This window comes from Lethenteron reissneri, chromosome 33 (assembly GCF_015708825.2).
Source record: "Lethenteron reissneri isolate LAM-NWPU_2019-01 chromosome 33, ASM1570882v1, whole genome shotgun sequence".
In the NCBI taxonomy this organism is placed as follows: Eukaryota; Metazoa; Chordata; class Hyperoartia; order Petromyzontiformes; family Petromyzontidae; genus Lethenteron; species Lethenteron reissneri.
The window spans coordinates 2,970,065-2,996,873 of NC_083811.1; the positions used below are offsets into that span (position 1 = coordinate 2,970,065).

Consider the following 26,809-nt stretch of genomic DNA (forward strand, 5'->3'; position numbering starts at 1 on the left):
CCACTAAATCAGAATGCATTGTCATATTACAATATATTTACATGCACACATCCTCAACGTGCAAGGTTCAGGCCTTACCACATTGTTCTGATCGTTTCAGAAACAAATTATTGTTGTCATCATAATCATCAATCATTATCTCAGTTCTGATTCTGATCCTATTACATTTCCGCAGATCCGATTTAGATTTCGAATGTTGTGCTCAACTCACCCAGTTATCCCATGCTATACGATGATGATCCACTTACGAACAGAAGAAATGGTACACCCGTAAACAAATACATGCACATGTACAGGCGCTTTCTGAATGCACTGCCGGATGAGGGCACCTCCACCACACCGTGCAGATCGTGGGGATTAATCGACCATACCTCACCACGTCGCTCAGTGTGGGTTTGTGAAAGGCGAGGGTAGCATAGATCTCGGAGCGTAAAAGTAGAGTACTGTACAATGGCGATGTTTTCCATAATGCCCTCTCCTGCACACCACATAGCCCCACAGCCTATACGAACCTATCGCGCATCATCGTCGTCTGTCCAAGCAGTATCCCATTTGAAACCTGCTTGGCTTTTACGGTGGGACGAGTTCCGATGAATTCCAGGTGATCTGGTCAATGTTCATGGTCCCCACCCCCCCACCCTCCGAAAGATATCCATCGCGCTTATTGGAAGTAGGACTTTGGGTGCAGGACATTGAGACTGGAGGTGGCTCCTTAACAAAGGAGGGGGAGAGGGAGGGGCGAGGAGGGGTGGCCGGGGGGGTAGCATGGGACTGGGTGGGTGGCCGAGCGTAACGGGAATTCCGCTGGCTGTGGTCATCCCGCGCGGCTGCGTCCCACGGGCCCTGCTGGATGGAAGGTCTGCGACGTTTTGTGACGTTTGTATATGCCCTCCCGTCCATAATGCGATCCCGCGGCGCTTGTGTTTCCACGCCACCGAGTATCCACCGCCCCTCGCGATGTGTTAAGGATCCCGCGCGGAGTACGGGGGTAATTTTGGGGGGCGGGTGGGCGTGATGGGGGTTCCACCGAGCCTCACGCTGCATCAAGTGTCCCGTGTGTGTGGCAACACTGAAGAATTTCGAGGCAACAAGAATATTCCTTCTTCTATTCATGTAAGCAACGTGAGCACCTCTTCATTCCCCTCCGGCAGCATCCTCCTCTGTGAAATGCGGTTGAATTTAGAACCAAATTTGTGTCTGGGTTTTATTTTTGTGTTTGTGTAGAGGACCGTAGCCTCGAGACAACTTATTATTTTTTAAGCATTGGCTATATCGATTCAAACTTAAATGGTCAAAATGTGACGGCTTCCCAAGACGCTCTGCAGAGCTCTACATCAGTGATATTTATTTTACAGAGAGAAGAGGCAGTCGTTCATAGGCAGAGGAAAAAAGGAAGGTCTTGAGCCTGGCAGTGAGTCAACAGCATGGATGACTGGGGAAGGGAGTTCTAAACTATGCTGTCAGCAGAGGAGAGTGAGTGCCCATCCAAGGAGAACAACACTAGACTTAATGTACATAGTACGTACATATTTAGAGGGGCAAACGGTGACTAAGTCAGCTCACTCCGGTTCCTCAACAACGGACTGTCGCAAGGCACACGCAGCACTTGCCCCAAGAGGCTGTTCAGGCTGTACGGGGGATCTTTGTCTTTGTTTTGTCTTTGTGTTGCAGTGCGATGCAGTACGTTGCAGTGCGTTGCAGTGTGTTGGTGTGCCGAGAATACAGTTTGCATGAGAGGCACCGCGAGTCCTGCAGGTCGGCACATTCGCCTTGCGGGGCAGATTGCAGCAGGGCTCAGAATTAGATTCCCAAGGCTCTGCTCGCCCGAGTCTTCCCTTTCCCGAGCTCTCGCGTGAGCCCTCACCACCGAAATAAATGACATTTGTTGCTGGCCGTGGCAGCGGGGGCTGTGATCAATCCACTGCTGGAAGGAGGGCTCCCCCCTAGTCATCGCCTTCTGTGAAAATAATCCTGCGATGAACATATCCACCTATACTAACATCTGCAAATGAGCTGATTTCATCGCTCCATCTCAGAATCAAAATCAGAATATTTATTTCTACTGGTGGAATATTTGACGTTCTTTGTCGCAGATGTCCAGTAAGGGCAGGTAAGAAGGTTACAGCAAATAGTCCAAAAAAGTTATAGTAGTGCAAAGTACAAAAAAGACAAACAAATGACACGAACACATACAAATATAAACTCCTTAAAAATGTTATATTTAAACAACGGTTTTATTAACAACTTCGTTTAACTCACGGTCGAGAAGTACGTCAATGATGCGGCGCCTCTCCCACATCAACGCTTACTTGAATTAATAGATTACGTCTGTAACTCGTTCTCACGGAGCAGGCGATTCGAAAGTTGAGGGACCGCGGCGTTATTTTACCTACACAAATATATATAGAAAATTGCTTTAAAGTAGCGAATTAATTTATTAATTGATGCCGATTTTGATACAGGCATGCGTTGTCACCGAATCTGAGTACGTGTGCAAAATTTTTAATTGATTGAACAGGAAGTAGACTCAATTTTGATTACAAGATTTGACCACGACAAACATAGGAGTCAAGTTAAGTAAAACCGTTGAAAAACTAAACCCATCCCCATCCTACCAGGCAAAGCCCACTGCGGTATTGAGCGACCTGGCCACATACGATAGCTCAACAAAGTGGCCCATCATTTGGACATTTATTGATTCTAAATAGAATGTTTACATTAAAATGCTTTTCCTTCTCTCTTTATCCGCTTCAGACTCTTTATTTTCCCATACCCTGCCAAAGTGTTTTGTTTATCCTCATCTGCGAATGAACGGACATTCCCACTAGTCATCCAGTTACGCTATTGTGGTGGTGCTATTACATTTCTTCGCATAAAGGTTCCAATTCAACTTGTACGGGCATTTGTCAATCGTCCGGTTGATGAAGGCGTCCACGCGCCGTTTAGATAATGGGGGTTGTTTTTGCTCAACCATACTTCACCACGCTGGTCAAGGCGAGCTGGTGAAGGGTGGTGGGGTATTCCCAGGACCGGTTCGGATATTGCTCACCAATGCTGTCAGGCGTTGCCCGGGACTTGAACTCACAGCTGCCGGATTCAGAGCACGGTGCACTAACCACTGCACGGCCACGACATAAATATTTCAACCCGATCTGGAAAATGAGAATGGACGCCGCCGTACAACTCTCGTTTTCTCCGTCCCTTTCCGTCATCGTGCGCCCGTTTGAGTGGGGAAGGCGAGCGAGCGAGCACGCTGGCACTCCGCTGTTGTTTTCAGGACCCCTTAAAGCCTCGAGCTTAAAGTTGGCCAGAGGAAAAGGAGCTCTCAAGTCTTTGCTTGTGGCCAACTCTTAGGATTTGAGCGATTGGGGCTGATGACTCTGGCTTCATTGTGTTCTGCCTTCGGCACACTGCTGTAATGAAGTAGTAGTGGGAGTAGTAATAAAAAGCATGCCCCTTGTTGATCCAGGAAAATCTCATTGGGTTACAAGGCATCTCGTTTCAGGAGGGTCCTGCAAATGGCATGTTTGACCATATCCATTAATTAGCCTTTGGCTTGTGGTAGCTATCCACCATGTGCCTGACGAAAACCAACTCGTACAAGGGGGAGAGCACTCAAGAGTTCCGTACAGTTTCATTACATCCACTTTTGCTGTACTGCCATCTGGGAATCTCACAAATCTCCACGTGATCCGCCAGCCCTCGCCTCCCCAACCGTTGAATCACAGACCCGCATTAATGTAATTATTACTGCGTAAAAAAACTAAAATACACTTTGTATTATATAAGGACGAGTTCATGTATTCAATCACTTGGGAATATTTGCACTAAGGCCTTTTTTAGATACCGCACGTGAAAAGTAGTGTGCCATGCTCCAAGGCGAACAACGCACCTGGCTTGCAGTGTATTTACGGCGTACGTAGGCGCTAAACGTATACAACGTGGCCTCTGTGGGAGGGAAACGTGTAAGATATTGTGCCAAATTGCCTATCCGACGCAGACACGCGCTGATGGCAGTTGGCCACCTGTCAGGCAGGCTGGTAGCATTTGTTGGATTGTGGTTCCACTCTGGCATTGAAAAGGGTCCTCAAAAAGCTTTCCAAATTGGCTCCGCAAATAACTCAAACCACGGTCCGGCCTTCAAAACGAGCTGTACATTTCCAGATGACAAAATCACCAGCAGTGTGTCCCAAATTTGTCAGACCTCGGAATCTAAGCTGACCTAATCCTGGATAGTGCGTGGATGGGTGACCTCCGTTCGTAACAAAGTTGTTATAGGCTCACGTAATGACGTATGATTAAATAACGCCCACGACACATGTTGCCGTGGGGAGGCCCTCATTCAGCAGTGGATTGAGAAAGGGCTCAGCGTGCACGCATGACGTGTAGCGATTCTCAACTTCCCCCGGCAATTTTATTGTCACGATTCTTGACTCTTGCAATTCGATTCCAGAATAAATATTTTTTCATCAAATGTTTACCCTATCGTTGGTATTCATTGCTTGTTTATTATTATTGTTTATTATTCCTCTGTACAGTTTAGGCTAATGTATTGTTACATGCCTGGTTGACATAAGTCTGGAAAAACTGATTTGACTTTAAAAATCTCTGATTTTTCCGTGGAACAGAAAATGTATTTATTTTACCTATCACCAATAATGCTCGAAGGCACCCGAGGATTTGAGCAAGTAGGCAAGTTAGAGTCATTGTTAAGTAAAGTGAGTGTGCTTGGGCAGGCCTTGCCATGGCGAGCGGGGATGGTGGTGGTCAGTGGTAGACCCCAACCAGCGGTGGCCACCAGGGCGAGGAAACGCGGCTGAGAGGACGTCCACCGTGGAGAATCGGCCGGTGTGCAGGTCCTCTAGATGGGACGCTCCTCGGGCCAGGTCCTGCGAACTCAACCTAGGATGTTTCATTCTACGCTGGGCGGTAGTGGTCGCAGTCGGGGCCTTCTCGAGTGTGGTGCCTCAGATGTGGAGAACTCTGTTCTGCCGGCCCTCAGATAGACTCCGAGCACCGAACAAACATTTCGATTTAAAGCTTTCGTGACTGCAGGGATTCATCTTCTTGGTTCTTTCGGTAAAGTCACGTAGAAGGGAAGTAATTAAATAATAAAAATAATTTAATTATGTTCTATTTTTATTATTTTATTACTTCCCTTCTACGTGACTTTACCGAAAGAACCAAGAAGACCGAACAAACAGTTCAAGACTTTTTTTCTTTTAGCTTTTCCTTGAGTAAATCCTCTCATTTTTATATTTTTACATGTGTCTTGATTTTATAGGTAGGAGGACTACCTTCGTTTAATGCATCCTGTAAAGTATTGCGATGCCCTCTTTAGTGGGGGCGAGTTTTTACTCAAAAAATCAACTGAATGAATGTTACATCGCAGGACCGTGAGAGATGAAAAGCCTTTAACCAGCAGTGGATAGATCATGGCTGATGCTGATGATGATGGAATGCTCGACGACAACACTCGCAGTGAGGGGGAGCGCGTCACGTTGTTTATGTTGCATCGTCGTCGTTGTTCAGCCAGGATGGCAGCAATGGCGATGCACGGGCAGTGCAAGACGCAGCGTGCCAAATGGCTGTGTGCGTGTGTGTCCGCTATGCTCACGATGTCTGTTATCAGTTCTCTGCCCACCCACTGGCTCATCCGCCAGTGACCGCTATTCAGCCTCTGCTCCTGCTGAGATCACGGACAACGTCTTGGATCATACAAACAATTTATTCTTTCGTTTCTAAAAATCCTTCAAATAATTCTTAAAAGTGCTCATTTTTGATGAAGGTTTTTTTTATTTTTTGTTGCACGTTCATAACGAGTTTAATGACAATACAATGCCCTTTTCATCCACCGCTCGATGAGGGCGCTCCCCAACAAGTGGCATTTCTGCTCTAGCATTGGCACAAGCGTTGGGTGTCACGTGATGCCCCGTGTGGGTGCACGCGTTCTCTGTAGGTGCGCGCATGCCGTGTGTGTGCGCGCATGCCGTGTGTGTGCGCGCATGCCGTGTGTGTGCGCGCATGCACTGTGGGTGCGCGCATGCCGTGTGGGTGTGTGCGTACGGCTATGACGGACAGATCAGTCCCACTCGCACAATAGCGGGAAAAAAACCATGGCGTCACCAAAAACAGCTGTCGGCTTTAGGCCCGCGGATGCACTTAAGTGCTCTGTGTTTGCATTGCCCCTGGTTTTTTGTCTCATTTCATCAGTGCCCATCGTGTACAATGTAAACTGCGCCCTATCTGGAAACCGCTAATCTCCGTGCATGAGTGCCTGTCTGCTTGATGACGCACTTGTTTATTAATGTAAAGATTGGATAAAGGGGAGGGATAGCTTTTGTATTCCTTCGGACTAAATCCAGTTGACTTGTCTGCAAAATCTGGCGCGTTATAAGCGTCATTATTCTTGTTGCAAATGGTCAAACACCACTCGGTCAGCAGGCGCTTGGTTGGCAACTCTAAACCGAAGACAGTGTCGCGTGTGTGTACATCAGGACCTATACCCCTCCACCGACCCCTTACGCCTCCTCCCTCCCGCCACTCTTCTGGGTGGAGATGGGGGGGGGGGGAAATCTGACACGGGCATTACGGCTACGTCGTCACAGGGGATTTGTTTTGACAGCGAGCCCGCTGGCGCTGGCCCGACCTGGCTCAGCTCGCCAACGTGGACGGGACACAAACGCGCACCAGCTGCTGCTTTCGTTAGACAATCCCTTTCCTTTCGGTCGGCGGCGCCTTTGCCAGATGTCCGCTCCGTCCATCGGACCGTCGGTCGGTCGTCAGTCCATCAGCCTGTCTGACCGTCAGTCTGTCTGTCTGTCTTTGCAGCAGTACGTCTGCCCATTCGTGTGTCCATCAGTCAGTCTGTCCGTCAGTGTGTCTATCTGACCGTTCATTGGTAAATCAGTCAGCCCGTCCGTTTGTCCATCAATCGATCAGTCTATCGGTCCGTGGGTCAGTCTGTCTGTTCAGCGGTGAATCAGCCCATTCGTGTGTCCATCAGTATGTCCAGTCTGTCTGTCCAGTCTGTCCGTCGCTCAATCCTGTCCGTCCATGCGTCAGTAAACTCAGTTCATCGGTCAATCCGTCCATCCGTCGGTCAGTTCATAAGTCAGCCCATCCGTCCGTGAGTCCAGTCCAGTCTGACCAAACCTGCACGTGCCTGTCAACAGCGAGTGTTTGCTTGACCCTGTCCGTCCATCCGTCAATCGCCCGCCGCCCCGTGCTCAAATTTAAATTGGCTTCGGCCCTGGGCTTTCCAGCGAAAACAACCGAGGCCACTCTCCCCCGTTAAGCTGAGTCAACAAACTGTGCACGTGCTTTTTCTAAAGTTTACCTCTTCTCCTGCCCGTATTTCCATGACAATTAGCCGTGGTCCGTGAGGACTTTTATTTACCCCCACCTCCCCTGCCTTCTCTTCTCCCAGCACAGCGTTATTAGACTTAAACAAGCACTTTGGTTCAATTAGCACGTACTGTAATGGGCTCCTCAAGGCATTTCGGACGAAGGCGAGTGTACGTGTTTTGTATAAATAAACGTAAATGAGCTCCGCAAGTGGGCCGATGGTAAACAGCGGATCGTTCTGCTTTTTAGCGTTTTGCCCAAGGCGGAGTGTGCCACGGTGTGGCTTCCAATTTATAAACGTACACGCGTGCCGATTGTCATTATAAACGTGCACATGTCGATTGTGATTAATAACGTATAGACGCATCGATTGTCATTATAAACATACACATGTCGATTGTCTTTATAAACGTACAGACGCGTCGATTGTCATTAGAAACGTACACGTGCTCCGATTGTTGTTAACGGGATGCGTTTAAGCTTCACGGCGCATGGTGGAATCATTCCGGTTCTTGTTAATGTCATCGTTTGGACGTATTTATTGGTGCGCTTGGAGTACTCACAATATACAATTAACGTTCACGTTCCAATTAGAGCCTTTGTTGTTGCTATAAAAGTCAAGGTCCGTACGAGCTCGGAAGGCTCCACTCATCTCCATTGGCAGCGGCGGTCCAGGGCCAGTCGTGAACAATTTACACATTCCCAGAGATGGCCTCAGTCTCTCCCTAGGGAGACCGCTGTCCACTTCCCACATATCGGCAATTAATTTTCCCATTTTATCGTCTCGGAAGCTAAGCGGGTTCGAGCCTGGATTGTTCTCAGGTGCGTGGCTACTACGTCGGATGAAACCGGGCTGCTACGGGCCTGCACTGGAGACAGCAATGGGTAGTGCACCAAAAAAACATTCTTGTACTGCACCCGTACGCTCCGCCCACTCCCCGCCTATATCAAAAACAAACTGACCTGCACGGTGAGGTATGGTCAAATAACCCCCATGACTCAAAAGGCATGGAGATGCCTTAGTTCAGCGGGGGGGGGGGTTGATCGCGGTTGCCGATGACCTCATCCGTAATTGCGTACGACGACGAGGATGACGATGTTCCATTTGCTTGACCTGCAGGCCGGAGGGAGCAGTTGCTGCGGATGATGCAGGTGACCGATTGGAGGGAGCTGCATCCGCTGGTGACCAGTTGGTGCCGAGGTGCCTCCCGGAGAACTCGTCCCACGATCAGGCGCCTCCCCTGTACGTCACCTCGCACGCTCACAGCACGGTCGTTGGGAATGCCGCGCACATTGCGCGCGCACGCACACAGTGTCCCCCATTGGTAAGCTTCGTTTTTGCTGCCACAGGTATACAGGCGGTGGGAACAACCAGACTAAAACCTGCTGAGCTTTTGAGATCCGACGAGATCTGGAACATTCCCCGGGTGATTTTTGTAATGGGCATTCGGAGAGGTTAGTCTCTTCGAAATCACTGGCGGGGTGGTTGGCTCAGCCCGTCATTACCGTCGTGGAGTCGATTCCGTGACATCAACAATGGATCTCCTCGTGGTTGGACATTGCATTTGCTCCTTGGGTTTCTTTTTCTTACCTGCCGTCGAGAACAAATTGGCTACAATTTAATGGTGGTAACAACCGGGAAGACGAAACGATCTCCACATTTATTTGGCCTTTAAGATAACTTGCCCTTAACCCTCCATATTTTTCTTTTCTTTTATTTACCCGACCACCCACTTCACTCCCAGTTGAACCGATCGTGGCGGTTCGCCCCGGGGGCGAGCGGGCGGGCAGGCGGGCGAGCGAGCGGGCGATCGTTTTTTTACTTCACGGCGCCACCCTTCTTGTTCGCCCGGCACGGCAGATGTGGCCCCCTTTCAGAATCACCCCCCGCAGAGTTGAGGCTGATGGGGGGTGGTGTGGGGTAAGGGACAGCAGTGGCCGAGCTGAAAACCACCGGGAATCGGCGTGGCCACGCGCGCCGCCCGCTGACATCGGTCACCGGCGGGGTGGGTTGGGGGGGGCTGTCGCCGGCTCGCTCGGCAGTCGCCGACGTGAACGTCATTACGGTGAAGTTTGGTCAAATCTGGATGGACTCTCTGCCATGCGAATAAAGAAGCGTGGCTTTCACCACCGACGGTTGGGGGGCGGGGGGACGAGGGGTTGGGGTGTGCCACCCGATCTTGTTCAAGCTTCTCAGGGTGGTTGTGGTGTTCACAAGAGAGGTCGAGTGTGTGTGTGTTGGTGATCTCATATGTGTACCTTTGTACGTAACTATATAACAGCAATCTCTATGCCAAGTGCATAGACTATATATATATACACTATTACTGTATTGTATTACACTTGGAGAATCATATGGATAGGGTCGAAAATGGAAATTGGGGACATGGTAAGCAAGTGGGTTTAATGGACCATGGGCGAGTCTGGTCACAGAATGTTAGCCGAAGGATGTAATGCACGCCCAAGAGAGTGACCACTGCAGAGATGAGGCGATTAGATCCAGAGTCATACAGGGACGAGATGGATAGCGGCATTGCGATTCCGCGAGGGGTGGTGACAGCGTGGGGCGGCAGTGGATAGAGCATCGGTGATAATGCTGATCGTGATGTTGATAATGTATCAGCTGATTTTGGGGATGCGAAAGTAACATTGTGCACAGACTCGCCGCCCGTTTGTCCCTGTTGTGACTATTTTACAAAAGTCACCTGGGTATGCGACTTCAAATTTCATCTTAAGCAATACATCGGTATTGACAGACTTGTGTCATCTCAGCCGAGGGAGCTGTAAGTATGGTTTTCGTTGTTTAGACTTTGCTGCGCGGCATCGCGTAAGCTGAACATCGTCGCGTTGGCGACAACCAGCGTGATTCCGCGCGCTTTCCCGCGAAGCTAGCGGCCTCGCGAGCGCTACGCGCTAGGCGCACCACGAATTATTTACTCGTGGAACGCTCTCTCCCCCCGGAGCTCTCGCCAGCCGGTGACAAGATCGATGCCTGTGGACGGGTATCCGAGATTGACCGGTGGCGGCTCAGGGCCAAGAGCTGCGGCTCGTTGTGGCACGGCCGAGGCCGCCCGGCCGGCCCGTCCTCGCGTTGCCAGGCGTGCCGGGCGTGCCGGGCAAGGGGGAGTGATTCTGAGCGTCGATGCTCTGTGACGGTAGCTGGATTGATGGCCTTGGCCGCTCCGTCCGTCCGCCGCTTGATTTTGTTGCCTCGTCACGTCTGCACTCGCACTTGAGCCGAGGGGAGAGAGGAGCTCCGTTTGGAAGGCGTGACGCCGGCGTGGCAGATGGCCCGAGACTTCGAGCGATTACCCGACTTCATTCATTTTTCACCGCGCGCTTCATTTCAACTTTTTCGAGGGGAATGTTCTGCTGAGAAAGGGGCACAACTGCAGATGCGGCCATCTGTCTCCGCTGGAGCAGGTGGCATTGCTGCATTTTTTAATCATGCCATTATAATTTTAGCTTACAATTCTATTCCGTGCTATTCCGGGGGTGGATGGGAATGCTTTATTATCGAAAGAATATATACAGTATTTGTAACAACAAATGTGAAATGCTGTAACATGCTGGGAGAGCAAAAATAACCTGGACTATATGTTATCAGCTTTTTCCAGATTGTTCACTGCATACTTTTTTTCAAGTAAAAACATTAACATTCACCTCCGCTCTCCTCTATTAACGATAGATTGTAATTGCGTGATCGTGCAAATGAAGAGTGAAATTAATTGTGGTGCAGGTGTGTTTTCTTTATCAGGTCAAACAGCTGCTTGTAGACTCAATCTGTTGGCAGTGCAGTCTCTCCTGATATGTGCAACACGAAAGATTTCGAAGGCATCAGTCTGCCCTGCTGGGGCCTGCAGTTGTGCAACCCGCCCTGCACACAAGTCAAGCTGGCACCGGTTGCCATGTGAATTTGGGGTATTACAAACGGATAACAAATTCACATTGGTGGCCATCGAATTTGAGTTTCAAACACAGAGCAGGCAATTATTTTCCGTGGGCAAAAGCAGGGATAGAGTAAGAGCGGAGAGGCAATTAAAATACTACGCTTCGACTTTATTCGTGATATTTGTGCCCATAGCGCATTTGAGCTACGTGGGCTATTGCTTCGTCGATTAGTATTGATTCCTGTGCTTGCGGTGCATGCATCATATCTTGATCGTAACCTGCGGATTGAAACAGCGGGGAAACATCCTTACATTGCCACAACTCTGTCCACCCAGCTGCGTAAACGGATGCGCCGCAGTTAGTCGTTAGGCAGGATGCTTGTGGTGGGGTGGAAAGTTGTGGTTAACCCCCACCACTTCTGAGACGGCTGGCTTAGGAGAGTAAGCAATGCAAAATCCCTGTCGAGGGGATTTCCGGGGCTCTTATCGAGTGGAGGAGCTTCCGCCGTGAGTGGTGTTAAGAGAGAAATTGGCGTCTTCAATTTGAATTGGGACGACGAGTTGCGATCGTTCGTGGTATCGGGAAGGTTGTGAATCGGTGAATCCATTGCTGCTGAACCAGCTGGGCAGGATGGCAGTTAACAGACATCCTTCTGAAATGCCCGTGGGCTATGTTCGTGATTCTCGAGGATGCCGCATATGCGAGTGTTCTTTGCGGTTTTCAGGATATGCCTGACCACGTGGTGATGCCTTGGTGAGCTGCAGATGCTTAAATTCAGTAAATACATTCCCCCAGCTTGAGTACGTGGAAAAATGCTGATTCTCCACAGCTCACTGGCATTGACGGATGACTGTGAGTTCAGAGAAGGGTAGTTGTTCATTGTGCTTCTAATAATTTACTGCTGCCATCCAGATTTATTATTGAAAGCAAGTTCCACATGGCTAAACAGTTGCCTTTTATTTTTGGCCTTTTGAAGCACGATTTATTCAATTGAGAAAAATATTTAGTGGGATATTGAGTTACTTGAACAGCACGCTTAATTATGTATTTAACAAAGAAGAAGAAAAAAAACACGAGTTATTCCCAATATGTACTTCAGTTTAAAAGTTAAAAATGTGTCGAGACTGGTTACGTACTTTTTAATTTCATCAACAGTGTGATCGCTTGAATGCAGTCAGTCATGGGATGTCATGACCAACTGCATTCTGGGTGAAATGAGGGAGTTCCTGTCGCACCCTATCCTAACAGCGTGCGCTATAGATGCTGAACGTTCCACGTGGACTGCTGTCGCCTACATTGTGGCGGCTCTATTAGGAGTGTTTGCGGTTGGATTTATAGACCGTTGAAATGCAGCTGCATCTCGCCATGCTGTGCAGAACAGTGGACATTTTATCAGGAGAAAGAATCATTCAGTCAAAGGCAGAGGGGGAAAAGGCAGGTCTTGAATAGGGGTGGGGAATTGACAGCACGGACGGCTGGGGGAAAGCAGCAGAGGAGAATGAGCGACCTCCCACTAAGCAAAAGTGGGCTGGGAAATGTTATAGAAAGCCTTGGTTGCTGGAGCGAGTGTGGTGGGCAGTGGAGTGAGATGAGAATTGAGAGATCGGAGAGTGCATGGAGGTGAGTAGAGTGTGGTGAGCGGTAGGAGAGTATTTGGAGGGAAGTAGATCAAGATGAGGAGGGAGAGAGGTAGGCAGGGGACGGGTACTTGGAGGAAATTGAATATGCTGATTAGTCCCATCTTGAAAGTTTCTTGGACTGGATTCAGTGCCGGTGGGAACTACGATGTGAGTTTTGCAGTGATGAGGTAACGTTTACGAGTGAGTTTAGAGATGAGGGATTTGGGACGAGCGTGAAGGAGACCATTTGCTGTCGTCCAGTCGGGATGTGGTGAGCTCAGGTCTCTAGGTTCATAGTATGATACACTACCCAACAGCAACATATATATATTCTAATTGTTAAACATAAGTTGTTAGAAAGCATTTGGAATGCAGGTATTGTGAGCTTGAAAAATCGATAATTAAAGTCAATGAATGGATGTGCCATTACTCCCTCGAGTGTGAGCTCCCCAGCTAAATGAAGGGTAAACTTTAAAGTCTGGCTCCTGGTACTTGTATAACTGACGCTAGGTCATAAAGTTCCAAACCAGCGAGACGTTACCACCGTTTCTTTGTCTGCTTTTCTTTTTCCACGGAAGTGTAAATTAGGAAGCTTTGTTGTCGGGAGAGATTTTTTTTCTTCCTCTCTCGAAACGAGCGAGTGTGCAGATGCAGGGCCGCGCTGAGTTTGTTGTTTCACTGCAAGCGCCTCCAACCTGGCCCTTGCATATACATATATGTCTAGTGTGCACCGTACGCGAGTTGAGATTGCACTTTTTGCCCCGTTTAAATGTGGCCACACTCCATCGGAGCTCCTCGGGCAAACTCAGAGCTGGCTCACCCCACTCCTCCAGCCCCCTTTGGCTTGAGTTCGATGTTTTACCCTGGGACTCTTTTTCGCGAAGTGATCCTTTTTTGAATCTACTCAAAAAGATGTCAGAATGATTGGCTAAACATTGTCACAATCAACATTGGCTGATGTTTCGAACAATGAAACGCTACTTGTTTGTAAGTTGGGCATAGATGCTGTTTATGAAATTCAGCCTCACTGAATCAACTTTATCTATAGAGTTGACACATTTTCTGCCTTCCTTTTGCATGAAATTAAACCGAAATGCATTCCACCTCCAACCACTGAGAGACCGCATTAAAGTCTCGTTTGTGGAACACTTACCATTTTTTTTTGTTTCAGCAAGCGTAGTAAATTCTACGATGCTCATTTTTCTTTTTTTGCTGAGGACGTTCTTTGGACCGAAACTGTTTAGCGTCACTGGAGTATCATTTGCAACCTTTATTATGCCAGGAATGGGACGGGTGATGGAACACACGCACCCTGAATGCATTAGGCCAATTCGTTGCGGCTGCAGGGAATGCGGAGGGACCCCCCCCTCCCCCAACCAAGTTACAAGCACGGGGTGGGGGGAGTGCAGCTACACTGGACGTGGATGGTTGTCCCACTAGCGGCGAATGGGGTCCTGTGGTTATTTTTTTACAATTTCAGATGAAAAAAATATATAATAGGGATCATTTTTAAGCCATCGCACTTAAATAGAAGCCGGGGAAGTAGGAGTTCTTCCATAATAGAGGTTTTTGGGTTAGATCGCGTAAATATAAATGTCGTTAAACCTGCCACCACTGGACATAGGCGATTAGTAAGGTTTGTCATGTAAATAAAACATGCCATTTGGTTACTAGTACAGCGCACCGGTGTGTTGGAGAGTAAACCCACAACATTTACAATTTGAGTACTGTAACGTTTCGCCAGTAATTACAACTGGCATCATCAGGCGACAGCCAGAGTTGTGGAGTTCTTCATACGTTGGTGACCGCTCTCAATGTTGTGTATCGCCAATCCTGTTTTTGTCTGGCCATCGAACAAGGACTGGTCACCGCGTCGCGCACTTTCAGATGCACTTCTGGGGCCGTCTGGAACGCTCTTCCACTGGAGCTGTGCACTTTTAAATAATCGTCTAGATTGAAAACTCATTTCTTTAGAATCGCTTTTTGTGTTTAGCTGGTCGTCCTTCCTCCGATTGGCACGGTTGGCTCCGTATGGTGGTGCGAAATAAGTTCAACAATGCTTAGTTTAAGATTTACAGACAAGGTCGGAGAAGTTGCACCTCATGACCTCATCATGGACAAGTGGAGTTCGACCGCACCAGAATTGTATTCGGGGCTTAATTTGTTTGGGAATATTTTCTAGGGGTCCCCAAACTTCCTGGATCCCCAACAGGAGGTCGGGCACGGACATATTTATTTTCTGGAGCTCAGCCCTGAACAGCTCCAGCATCAAATGAAGCCGTAACTATATAAAATCCACACGACTAGAGGCTGCTCACTCGGGTACCGAGTTTCCTGCCTGCATACAAACCGTGTGTTTAACTCTACCCCGTGAACGGCATAATCAGCATTTTACACGTCTCCTCGCAGGAGGGGAGGGAAAACGCTGACCCTGCAATGGCAGGAGTTTTTTTTTTTTTACCCCCAAAGCTAAACATGTCGTCGGTGTCCAAACACCCACGACACCCGCGGTAGCGCAACGCAAGTTGGGCCTGGCAACGTCTCACTCGCTCGCCCTCTCTCCGTCTCTGGCTCTCCGCGGGAGTTTTGGTTTATTACCGAGCTATCCGAGGCAGGCTTTCTGCGTATTGTTACACCGTGACAGTTTAACGGGCCTCCTTAAGCTCCGTAACTGCATTGGAATTTTTGTCCTGCAAAAGCTGCGTTTTTTTTCGTTTAAAGCCTCTCCCATACGTCCACACGGATCGCTGGTGCCCGCCGATCGTTGGCATCATACACCGGCGGCTGTTGGCGTGCGGACAGAAAAGCTTCAGCCAAGAGACTTATGGTGTGGAACGCGCACCAAAATGCGCGGCCGTTGAATACAATAAGCGTTTAATCGTCCCCCTAAGCAGAATAAATTATCAGTCATAGTTTTCTTGCTGTTAGGAAAATAAATAACGCCGATATGCCTTTTTTTTGTCCTGTCTTAAAGGATTTAAGTTGGCGTTGGTCCATATTTCAGCGGAGTAAATTATTTATCATGCAATGCGTGATGGGTTAATGCTGTAATTGCTATGAACATAAAACGTTGCACGGTATTAAAATGTACGTTGAGGTTACGTTTATTAGTCAGTGGTGGCACGCACATTTTTGTAGTTCTATACAAACATTACTGGGAACAACAGATCATCATTTCCCCAGAGTTTGTAGTTTGCCAAGGTTTACACAACAGCATCGCGGCAATACGTTCTTCGTTTAACTAAAACTTTTTGTTTGTTAGTTATTCATGTTAAAGAAAAACATAATTAGCTCCACTTGCATCATTAGAAGCTCGTGCTGCCCCATTTTAATGTGCGTTGTTGGTAATGCGTTGGCCATTGACTGTCCTCGGCTTACACAGACTCAAAGTTAATTAAGCTAACACAACTGGAAAAGGAATCCCACTGCATGTAAGTAAATTGCATTACAGGGCACCTGCGATCCGTGACCCAGGTCAGCTTTCCAATCAGTTACCAGTTTGTTTTACCACTGGGCTGGGGAGTCTGGGTGGAGGGGGGCCAAAGTGGTGGGGTGGGGTTTGGGGGGGAGGGCGCAATGGACAGGGGGGTTAGGTGGGGGGTAGGTGGAGAGGTAGGTGGGGGGGTAGGTGGGGTGGTAGGTGGGGTGGTAGGTGGGGTGGTAGGTGGGGCGTAGGTGGGGGTAGGTGGTGTTTAGGTGGGGAGTAGGTTGGGGGTGGGTGGGGGTAGGTGGGGGTAGGTGGTGTTTAGGTGGGGAGTAGGTTGGGGATAGATGGGGGGTTGGTGGGGGGTAGGTTGGGGGTGGGTGGGGGTAGGTGGGGGTAGGTGGTGTTTAGGTGGTTGGTAGGTTGGGGGTGGGTGGGGGTAGGTGGGGGTAGGTGGTTTTTAGGTTGGGAGTAGGTTGGGGATAGATGGGGGGTAGGTGGGGGGTAGGTGGGGAAGGAGGAGCACTTTGCTACATTTCAACACCTCCCGCACGTGTGCTGCTGCCGGTGTAATGTTTCAAACAGCCCACAGAAACATGTACAAACGTCGCTCGGCCTTTGTGCCTTTTGAAACAACCACAGACAGGCTCTGAAGAACTCCACTGTGGTCCTCTTAGGTTCCCATAAAAAACACATTTTTAGCAAATGTGACTGTCAGCAGCAGCGATACAGCGATGGACAACCGTAGACTGGTTTTGTCCTTACTAGGACTCATCAGAACAGTTCAGTCACCAATGCTGACTGTGGTGTAATGGTTAGCGCGCCGGATTTGCAATCCAGAAGTCGCTGGTTCACTCCGATCTCCGCCGCGTGGCGCCCGAAACAGGGGGACGGTTTCCTCTCCGTCCACCCGGCACGCTCTGAAAGGATGCGACTGCGGTCCGTCAACGACCGGCAGGTCGTGTGTGAAAGGGTTTGAGTGTGCCTACTAAGCCCCCCAGCCTTTTCCAAGAGCACGGCTTCCACGTTGGCCAAATGCCCTCCAGAGGGATTCTCTCGAGCTCGCTCTCACGGAGGCCCTTCCGACCAGCGGTGGCACGAGCGAGGGATCGCAGAGCGCGCACCTCCTGCCCTTTCGCACGTGGGCACCCTGCCCATGTGGAGTCTCTGCTCTGTGCAGGGCGGCCGATGGCGTTACAGCCAGGCAGTCCCCGTTCATTGTAAGTTATCGATTGCTCGACCCGATTGTCGTTAATATTATTTTGGGTTCGATCGCTCGACTAATCGGATTACACGTAGAGTGACGGGGGACTAAGGGGTCCCCGTGGCCTGTTCCCGTGCGTGTGTGCCGGCGCAGTGTCGCCACCGGCGTCGTCGGCCGCGTCACGACGGGCATGGCGGCCGGGAGGGGGGTTTCCTGCCTTCGGGAGTCAGGACGTGGTGGGGGGAGGGAGGGGGCGAACGCCTTTCTTCACAAGAGGTTCGAGGAATCGACCACGAAGAAATACGTGGTCGATTGCACTTTTTAGTCATTAATCGACGAGTAAAAGCAGCTGGAGGGAGTGCCATCGCCCCTTGGCACGAGAAAGCGGTCCTTTCTCATGCCCATGTCCCAACTTTGCCACGCCACCCGTCCCCCGAGAAAAATCCACGCGACGACGGGGAGAACATGCAAACTCCAAATATACAGGCATTGTATATTTGGATGAAACCCACGACCTTCTGTATACCTGGCAAGGTAGTTAACATCTCGCCATCTTGGCACCCTTAAACTGGGTTCTCAAGGATACCGAGTTGATGGTCTCAATCTGGTCAATTACTCCACAACAAAACCATCAGCTTAAAAAAATACAATCTCGCTGTGAACATTAAGTGACAATCTCATAGTGGCGTGTGTGTGGGAAAATGTGCCCCCTGTTGTGTAAAGATTTTAAAAAAGTCACTTGAAGGGTTTTTCAGAAGAGAAATTCTTTGAAGATATTTTAACGCAGCCGTTCTCAGATGCGTGGGAGTCTGCGCTTGCTCCTCTGCAAGACTTCCACGAATAAAGTCGTGAAAAAATATGCATTTTTATAAATTCGTGATTTGGTATAACATCTTAAATCCTTTAGTCCAGGGGTAAGGGCATTCTATTAAAAAAAAAACCATAAAGCTGGGGAAAAAAACTCACAGACACGCCGTCTGCCTCTGCTGCACACAGATAGGCCACTTGGAATGTTTTATTCCGTAGCAAAATTAAGAGTTCTGTTTCCTTAACCTTCCAAATCACATTTGGCAATGAATGTATGACGACAAAAAACGCAATCCAAAAAGTCTATTCAAAACAAAGTGCGATGTTACTAAGTGTCTGTGGTCCTCTGCTCCTGGCCCAACTTGTACAGCACGCACATCCATCATACAGAGAGGCAGTATCTGCACGTAATCCTCCGACACTTGATAAATTCTCGCCACTTGGTCGACCCATGTGGAATTAGCTGGAAGGGAATACAATTAAAAGAGTCCCCGCAGAGTCATGTAAGTGAGATTGTCTCAGGCTGCGCATGAGCTGAGAAACCTCCAAACTCGAAAAATATTTTTTTTTGAATCCTCATGACCCCTTTGGTGCAGCAGCTGCTTTTTGCTCGGTTGATACTGAGTGGTCTGTATTTTTTGGGGGTGGGGAACGAGAGGTCGGGGGTGGGAGGGGTGGATTCGTGATTTCTTTTGCCAAAAATTCCTGGCAAGAGAGTATTTTGCTACGTTCAGTTTTGACTGAGTTGAGCAGATTTAGAAGGTTCGAATTAAAGAGTTAAATCTGTCGAGAGACAGACAGACGCCCTGGTCTGAGCCATAATTCTTTTGTAAATCGAGTACGTGCGTACGAAGAATCGTGCGCAGCGCAGCGCGTTGCGATCGGGTTACACATCTGGTTTTCGCTCCGTGAAATTTCCAGGGCTAGGACTCGGATTCCGTCAAGCCATGGGTTGAAGCGCTTATAATGAATCGTGAAATGTAGGGGCCGAGAGTAAATATCATTGTAGCTAATTGCGGCCTTTGCAGTAATTGCAGTGGTAATAATTTGGTCGTTTCTCCCAAATAACTTAACACTGTAATTACGTTTCGTGAATTGAATGTATGGAAATCGGGGTTTTAACTTTTTTCTTTCCCAAAAAGCTTTTAATTTGAAATGCAATTTGGAAGGTGTCACTGCGAGTTGTATTGAAATAATTAACTTATAAATGTCACGGAATCCGAGCCGGCAGAAAATGAGGGGGCATTGTCCTCAGGTTGACTTTTGACGGTTCCGCACAATCGCCCCCACAACCGATTGAGATGTTTCTCCCGCGCAGTTAACCTGCCCACGCGCACGCGCCTGAATATTAAAAACTGAGGCGCGTGCGCCCGAGTTTGTCGCAAATCGGTATCGGCGCTCTGTTAATCGCCGCGCTTTCCTGGAAATGTGCGAAGAGAGGCCGCCGGATCGGGGTCACGCGGCGCCAGACGATGCCACGAGCACGCCTAAACAAGCGCGGGCCCCTTTTCCAGCGGCTCAAGCTTCATTAACTGTCTCCGAGTTGAATGGAGGTCGAGGCGGGGAGTGCGAGCGGGCGGGGGGAGGCGGAGCGCGAGGGAGGCCAACCGTTCGCCCCCTTTACACATGCAGATTCGCGTCGGGATCACGAGCGCGCGAGCGTGGCTTAAAGTGCACGCGCTTCGAGGCTCTCGCCCGTTTTTGGACGCCAGATTAATAGCACTCTACGTCTCCTGGGAAACGCACGAAAAAATTGGGCTTTAAAAGCCCATGCTTTCAGCTTGATTTTTGAGTTTCACTTCAAGGCTTTTTGGTGTCATCCATTGTGCCAATCTTACTGTTTTATGTCAATCCACCCCTGAACGCCCCCCCCCCAACCCCAATAGAAAAAAAATTACCGCAGAGTCGTTTGTGGTTGTTGTTCCTGTTGCTGCTGGCTTTGTGTGGCGTTTGTGCCGGTTGTCCATGTTTACGTGATGCCCTCTTGATGCTTTCCTTTTCTTTACATTTGTTTTGGATTTTGCATTGATTATGTATACATATAGGTTACTTATCTATCAGCATGGCGCAGCAGCTGTAGGCTACACCGATTTCATGATAGATTTGCGCAGTGCAGCGTTGTGAAATATTCCTAATTGACCATCAGAAAGATACCTGTTGCTACATCTTGTGAACTCATTGTTTTTTTGTTACTCTTTGGTTCTAGGATTACATTCTCTTCTGAAGACTCGGGTAAGACTCTCGTTTGGAAACATACACATTTGCCTTCGAACATGATGTTTCATAATCCGTTTCGTAAAACCGCGTGTTTTTTGTCCTCAATGTAATTTCTTTCCACCCTTCGCACACCTCTCCCCCCGCCACCACGGTGCAGGTATCATGTCCGCCGCGAGGATAGGAGACTATGAAAAGGTACACCGTCACCTTTTTGTTCGACTGACACGACGCACGTAGCTTGTACGCACGAAGCACTGGAGGCAAGGGTTAGTGGATCGCACAGATGTTGTGAGGCTCCCTTCCCCTGCATGCCTGGGTACCATACCCTGGCTCGCCAGGAGAACGCAATATTGCAAATGTGGCCTCTCTCTGTTCCATCTGTGTGGGGGAGAGCGTTTCCGCCGCTTGCACGCGTGGATTTTCTCCGGGTGCTCTGGTTTTCTCCCACATGTAAATACTCATTAATTGGCCGAACACATCTTCATACGTAGAGGACTGCAGAGCCTGAGTAATTGTTGGCGTCGGTTCACCCCCTGGGTTGCCTATACCGCCTGTCTGTGGTTCCTCCTCGTGCCTCGTGAGTCGTTCTCTCATCGAGAGTGAGCGAACTATTATTAAGCCGGACCGTCAGGAGCTCCTGCGAGCTTGCGAGTCGTTTCCCCGCCGTGTCCTTGGTCCGTCGGTGCCAGCGTCTCCCTCCTGTCTGCATTACAGTTCCTTGATGCCTACAAGAGCGGCGAGGCCATGCTGACGACGGACTCGGCCGGCTGGACGGTGTTGCATCACGCGGCGAACCTCGGGCACAAGGATCTGGTCCGATTTATCCTGAGCAGTGGTAAAAGTTACATTAATAACGAGCAGCGGCAATCTCCGCGAACACACACTTCTGAGCCCTAACTCTTCAGAGTCGTAGTCTTCCTTCTAGCAGTTGTTGGAATGTTTTTATTCCACCTCGGTTTTTTATTTTTATTTTATTCTTCATTCTCTGGAGCGAGGTAGGAGAATAGATTATGTCGAAAGAGAAAGCGACAGGGCCTTTCGTTGAAGTCTGAATAATTCACAAGCGGCGCCTTCGCGTGCCCTGAACATTTTCCACGGCAAAGGCTGTTTTATCTCTCCCCTTGTGGTCTCGTGTGATCCGGACCATCTTTATCGTCCTCTCTCATTACCTTTCCTCTTCCTGTATCGCCTTTCCTCGTCGCTTGCCTTCGCAGCTGTAGATCTCGTTTGGGCCCTATGTTCGTTTCCGTTTCTCTGTGCCTCCGTGCCATTTCTGTTTCAATCATTTCTGCACATTTTCTTTCCTCCCCCCCCCCCCCCCCCCCCACAAAAGAAAGAAGGGGCCCCTGGGCAGTTTTGTTCCTCTCCAATCACCCCCCCACCAACCCGCTTTGGTGGCCTAAATAAAAGCCAAATCAGGAGCCGCTAGATCAGGCTCTCGTGGGATACACGATCACAATGCCGCAGACGTGAATGGGTTGTGGGGGGGTTGTTGGGGGGGGGGGGGCGGTGAGGGAGGGGTTGGCACGAGAGGCACGTCTGCGGGAGGGGCTCTAACTGGCAGGTGGAATCGGAGAGATTAAAGGCAGCAGGTCAAAGAAAGAGTGTCGCAAGCGATCCGTCAGCATCCCGGCAAACTGTCCGGGACGTTTCGCTGCCTCGCGCTTCCTCCAGTGAGGCTCTTGTTAATTTAACTTGGGGGAGGGGGGGGATCCGTTCCCGTCGTCGCTCAAAATTGTTTTGGCAGACGAAGGTAATCCTGGAAATAAAGCGTTGTTTGTTTTTGTTCAGTTCTCTCTAGTTCGGCGCTTCATTCCACAGTGGCTTAACCGAGGTACCTCGCCGCCACCGCCTCGTCTTAATCTCTCTCTACTTTTTCTGTAAAAGTCCCGCCACAATTTTGGGAAATTATTTGAAGCTCATATAAGGATGAGGATTTGCTTTTTAATAAATGTTTAATCACGGCTCGGTATTGTGTTACCTCAAAAACGCGTCTCTATTCTATCCCGTTAGTTTGAAATATATATTTAAATTTTACCGCAATGAATATTATTGCCACTTAACAAAAAGTGCCTGTTTAAACAAACCTCTGGAAATCCTGTGAGAAGTGGAAAAGATTGTTGCGAATTAGGGTACGAACGAATGCCATGCATACGAATGTGTCTATTACCTCATTAACTCATTTAGATGGTCACATGACTCATTACTTCATTAAGATGTCACGTGACCAGGTATGCCTATTTAATGGCACACCCTATTGGGTGCCCAGCACAATGAATACCGCAGGGAATAGATGGCTGCCTGTGCCTATTCTTTGTGCTGCACAAGTGTATTTGTGCCTCACTGTCATTGTTGAAAAAAACCACGTTGGCCTTACAAGAATTGATGTGTGCTTCTGTGTCTCTACAAGTACAACAGTAGCCGCTGTTTGCTACGAAGCAATGGTGACGTCACCACGACACTTGTGCCAAGCTAGAGGCACTTACAGGCCACGTAAAGTTTGGAAGGCTCGCTGGCAGGAGGTCACAGGACAGACCGAGGTGTTATGGGTTGACTGACTGAGATGAACGGCTAAAACGTGCTACTTTTAGCCATTTCCTGCACCTCCTATTAACACGGTTGGCTACGTACGGTGCGAAAAAAGTTCAACACATGTATGTACATAGCCACCCGGCGACGAGCGAGCGTCGATCCATGATCGGAACACAACAAACCTTTTTATCTGTTTCTAGGCCCGTCAGAGCTGTTGGACATGGCTGACATGGAAACGTAAGTCAATCGACCGCATTGCGCAGAACAAGACACGAATGGGTGCAATTATCATACCACCCCCCCCCCCCCCCCCCGGTGTAATATTTAAATTCACGGCCTTTAAGCTGATACACGGTTTCCCCATCCTTGTCCATCAAAATCATCAGCGCAGTAATTGAACGGCGGTTATTGTATTTTGTTAGATAACGGTAATTGGTCTTCCGTTCATTACCGTCAGCAGATTGATGTCGCGACGACGGCGTCGGGCTTTGTGGTCTGTCGCCCCGTTCATTTTGAAGCCACAGCGTGAACGTGGCTTCGCTGTCGAGGCCAGGGATGAGAAACCTTTCCCCTGCGGGGAGGGCTGCAGTGGACTTGCAAGTCGTGTCCATACGAGAGGGCCCTTACGGCGACAGAAGCGACTGTGAACGTGCTAAAATTAGAAATGGCTTTTGTATGCCAGATCGAAAATATTGCCCTCTAGTACCCGATTAGCGTGGCTGAGATGCTTTAAGTGATAAATAAATAGAGTTTTCTGAGTGGTAGCCCTCACGTGACCCCGGGGGCAGTGTGTAATGCAGTTGCGGGCCACAATCACTCCCGTGAGCCGTATAGTCACCAACTCCTGGACTAGGCCATGTGCTAAGTATCATCCATGTGTGGGTGTGTGTACACCTATCCATCCCACCACCGTCTTACCACTTTTTACAAACACTCTGTATCCATGTTTCTCTCTCTCTCTGTACAGAATCAGAATCTTTATTAATCCTGGAGAAATCCAATGAGCTATGAAGCTCTTTCTCACGTATGTCGAGTAGGGGCACCAGGTCAGCAAGTTGCAGTAACACTCATCCCCTGCCCCTCACTCCCCCACCGCACCCCCCTTTTCCCCATTCTCCCCTTCTCCCGGCAGTGGTGAAACGGCTCTGCACAAGGCGGCTAACCTCCACCACCGGACAATCTGCTACTACCTGGTGGAAAAGGGTGCCTCGCTCATGAAGACAGACTTACAGGTGCGGCTTTCACCATCAGCGGTCATTTACTGAGCGTGGAACGATTTGGTTACCCCCCATCTCCCCCCCTGCTCTCGCCGCTTGGTGAATGGTCGTGGTTTGGCATTGTGAGTCAGCGTTTGTAGAATCGATTGTTCTTCGTTGCGGTGAATGCAGTGCAACAAGTGGCTGGAGCGATCACGTGAACCAATTGCGTATATAATTCAGATGTATGTGTACAGTCTTTTATCAATGCACCTCCGATTAGCGCAGTTGGCTACGTGTGGTGCGAAAGAAGTTCAACATACATACGTATGTACAATGCACTGTTGGATAAAGGCCTCCTTAATGTAGACCGTTTGACCATACTTCACCATGCTGGTCAGTGCGGCATGGTGAAGTCGGGCAGTTGGACAAGGACTGATTCAGACATCGCTCGCAACTGATGTTAGCCGTGGCCAATGAATGTAACTCGGATCGCCAGGTTTATCGCACAGTGCGCTAACCACCTCCTTTTGAAGCCTTATTCTAAACTAATATGTCACTGATGCCACTTATAGTTTTATAACGTGCATATGATTAAAAACAGAAAAGTGTAAATATTTCCGCTGGCTTCATTTCCTGAGGAGGACCAGCTGGCCGAAAGAGATGGGTTTTGTTTTTACAGACATATCCATTTTATTTGCTCGTTATGAACTTATGCACAATCTGCTGAACCGGCAAAAACCTTCAGGTCCGGCATGTGAGGCAGAGTTTTTTTTCCTGCCGAGCCAAAGCGGCGGCCGCGGACGTGAGGCGACGACGCGCATCGCTCCCGACAGGTTTAAAAGCATCGCTAACTCACGAGCCAGGCCAGGCGACGGTTCCGCCGTGAATTGACGCGGGCGATTCCGGGCCGAGCGTCGTCCGCCACCATCGGGATGACGCCGCAACCCAAGTGCGCCCGCTACCTCCGTTCAGTGGCAAAAAAACCACCGGCGCCGGCCACTTGCAGGCCCGCGACGAATCCGGCACTCGTTTTATTTTTTTGCCGTCGACCAAAAATCTCTCCCCGGGGGAGCCCCATCGGGTCGTATATCTCTGAAGCTGAGCACCGTCGAGCGCCGTCGAGCCTGGTCAGTACTTGTGTGACACGGGAGACTGCTTGAGTATGCAAGCTGTCGTAGAGGCCCCGGCTAAGAAGCGGACGGACAATGGCAGTGCAGCGACACGATTTCCTGAATCTGTCTTTGCGCAGCTTTGAGTGTTAGCTCCTCGTGTGCGTTGGGTGTTTTTTTCTGCAGGCCCTAAAATGTTCTCCCACATGAACCCAAGTGCTTGTTAAAGGAAAGAGCCAGACAGCCAGATGCAGGACCCTCTTGAGAAATTATTCTTGTGATTCATTGAGACGATCTTACTGCAAATAATGGGCATTGTGAATGCTATTTTAATTGGTGCTGGAGTATTTTAAACCTCTCTGATAGGATAATTACATCGCTGTAAGAAATACCTACACCTGTGCGCCCAGCTGCTATTCGAATTGATTACTGCAATTTATACCATTTATAAAATTACAGTACTCAAAATGCCGAATTAAATCATTACGCCCAAAAACCCAAGAGGATGTAAGTAACCTATTGCTCGCATTAAAGTCGTGGTCTTGAAGCTAATAGACTGTGAAATTAAAAAACATGACACAGGGAATACGAACCGGACCAATTGAAAACAAATGTGACCTGCCTGGAGAAAAGGCTGAAACAACTTCCTGTCTGAAAATTCTAGCTAATCCGGCGTGACAACAGAGCAATGGGGCTTTATGTCATTCTACAGCACCCAGTTGTGCGCTTTCCACACGTGTATGTATTGCATATCACGTGTTCACTGAACGCTCTGTAAAGGCGATTCACCATTCCTCTATGGGACAATGTTGAACGAACCATTGTGAGGTTTTTTTTGTTTGGCAAGAAAAACGAAAGTGCAAGAGAGAAGTTGAGATATAACATTTAACCGTAAGTTCCCACGAATGAATGTACCCTGGGGCGACGATCGAATGGACAGGTCTTGATCTCGTTGAATGCGCACGAGGGTGGAAAATGACATCGACAGATGTGGCTCTACATGGGGTAGAGGTGGGGGGGGGAGGGCATTGGACACAGTTCAGCGATCACACATCGTCGCTGTCCCCGTCGTCTGAAAGTTCAAGCAATCTCTCAAAAAGTCAAAGTGATTTGCTGCTCAAATGAGCATCGAGGAAAGTCCTCGTCTCTCGTTTGCAGCCCTGAGCCGCTCGTGGAGATTCCACATTTCTCGGACGGGTGGAGAGTCTTTCCGTAGGACAGCCGCTGTGGAATTCCCCACACAGTGGTAATCATTTTATTGACCCCCAAAGGGATGATAGGATGAGGCAACCCCCCCCCCCGCCTCCCTCCGCTCAACCAGGATTTGAACTCTCAACCTTCCGATAGCGGGCCGCTTGCTCTGCCGCTGAGCCATCCGGCCGGATTGAAGCAAATCGTGACTGGAACTTTGGTGGGTGTTTTATTTCGTTAATGTAAAACGAATTACATCGTTAGACATC

General features: G+C 49.1%; 1 protein-coding gene across 10 annotated transcripts in view; it reads left to right on the forward strand.

Moving 5' to 3' along the window:
- LOC133350176 (diacylglycerol kinase zeta-like) overlaps positions 1 to 26,809 on the forward strand; it is a 284,717-nt gene that overhangs the window by 253,792 nt on the left and 4,116 nt on the right. For all 10 annotated transcript variants that reach the window (XM_061564248.1, XM_061564249.1, XM_061564240.1 and 7 more), the window contains 6 exons: positions 8,468 to 8,590; positions 20,499 to 20,524; positions 20,667 to 20,704; positions 21,224 to 21,344; positions 23,242 to 23,278; positions 24,174 to 24,273. In XM_061564248.1, the coding sequence (XP_061420232.1) occupies positions 8,468 to 8,590; positions 20,499 to 20,524; positions 20,667 to 20,704; positions 21,224 to 21,344; positions 23,242 to 23,278; positions 24,174 to 24,273 (445 nt within the window). The remainder of the gene's footprint in view (positions 1 to 8,467; positions 8,591 to 20,498; positions 20,525 to 20,666; positions 20,705 to 21,223; positions 21,345 to 23,241; positions 23,279 to 24,173; positions 24,274 to 26,809) is intronic.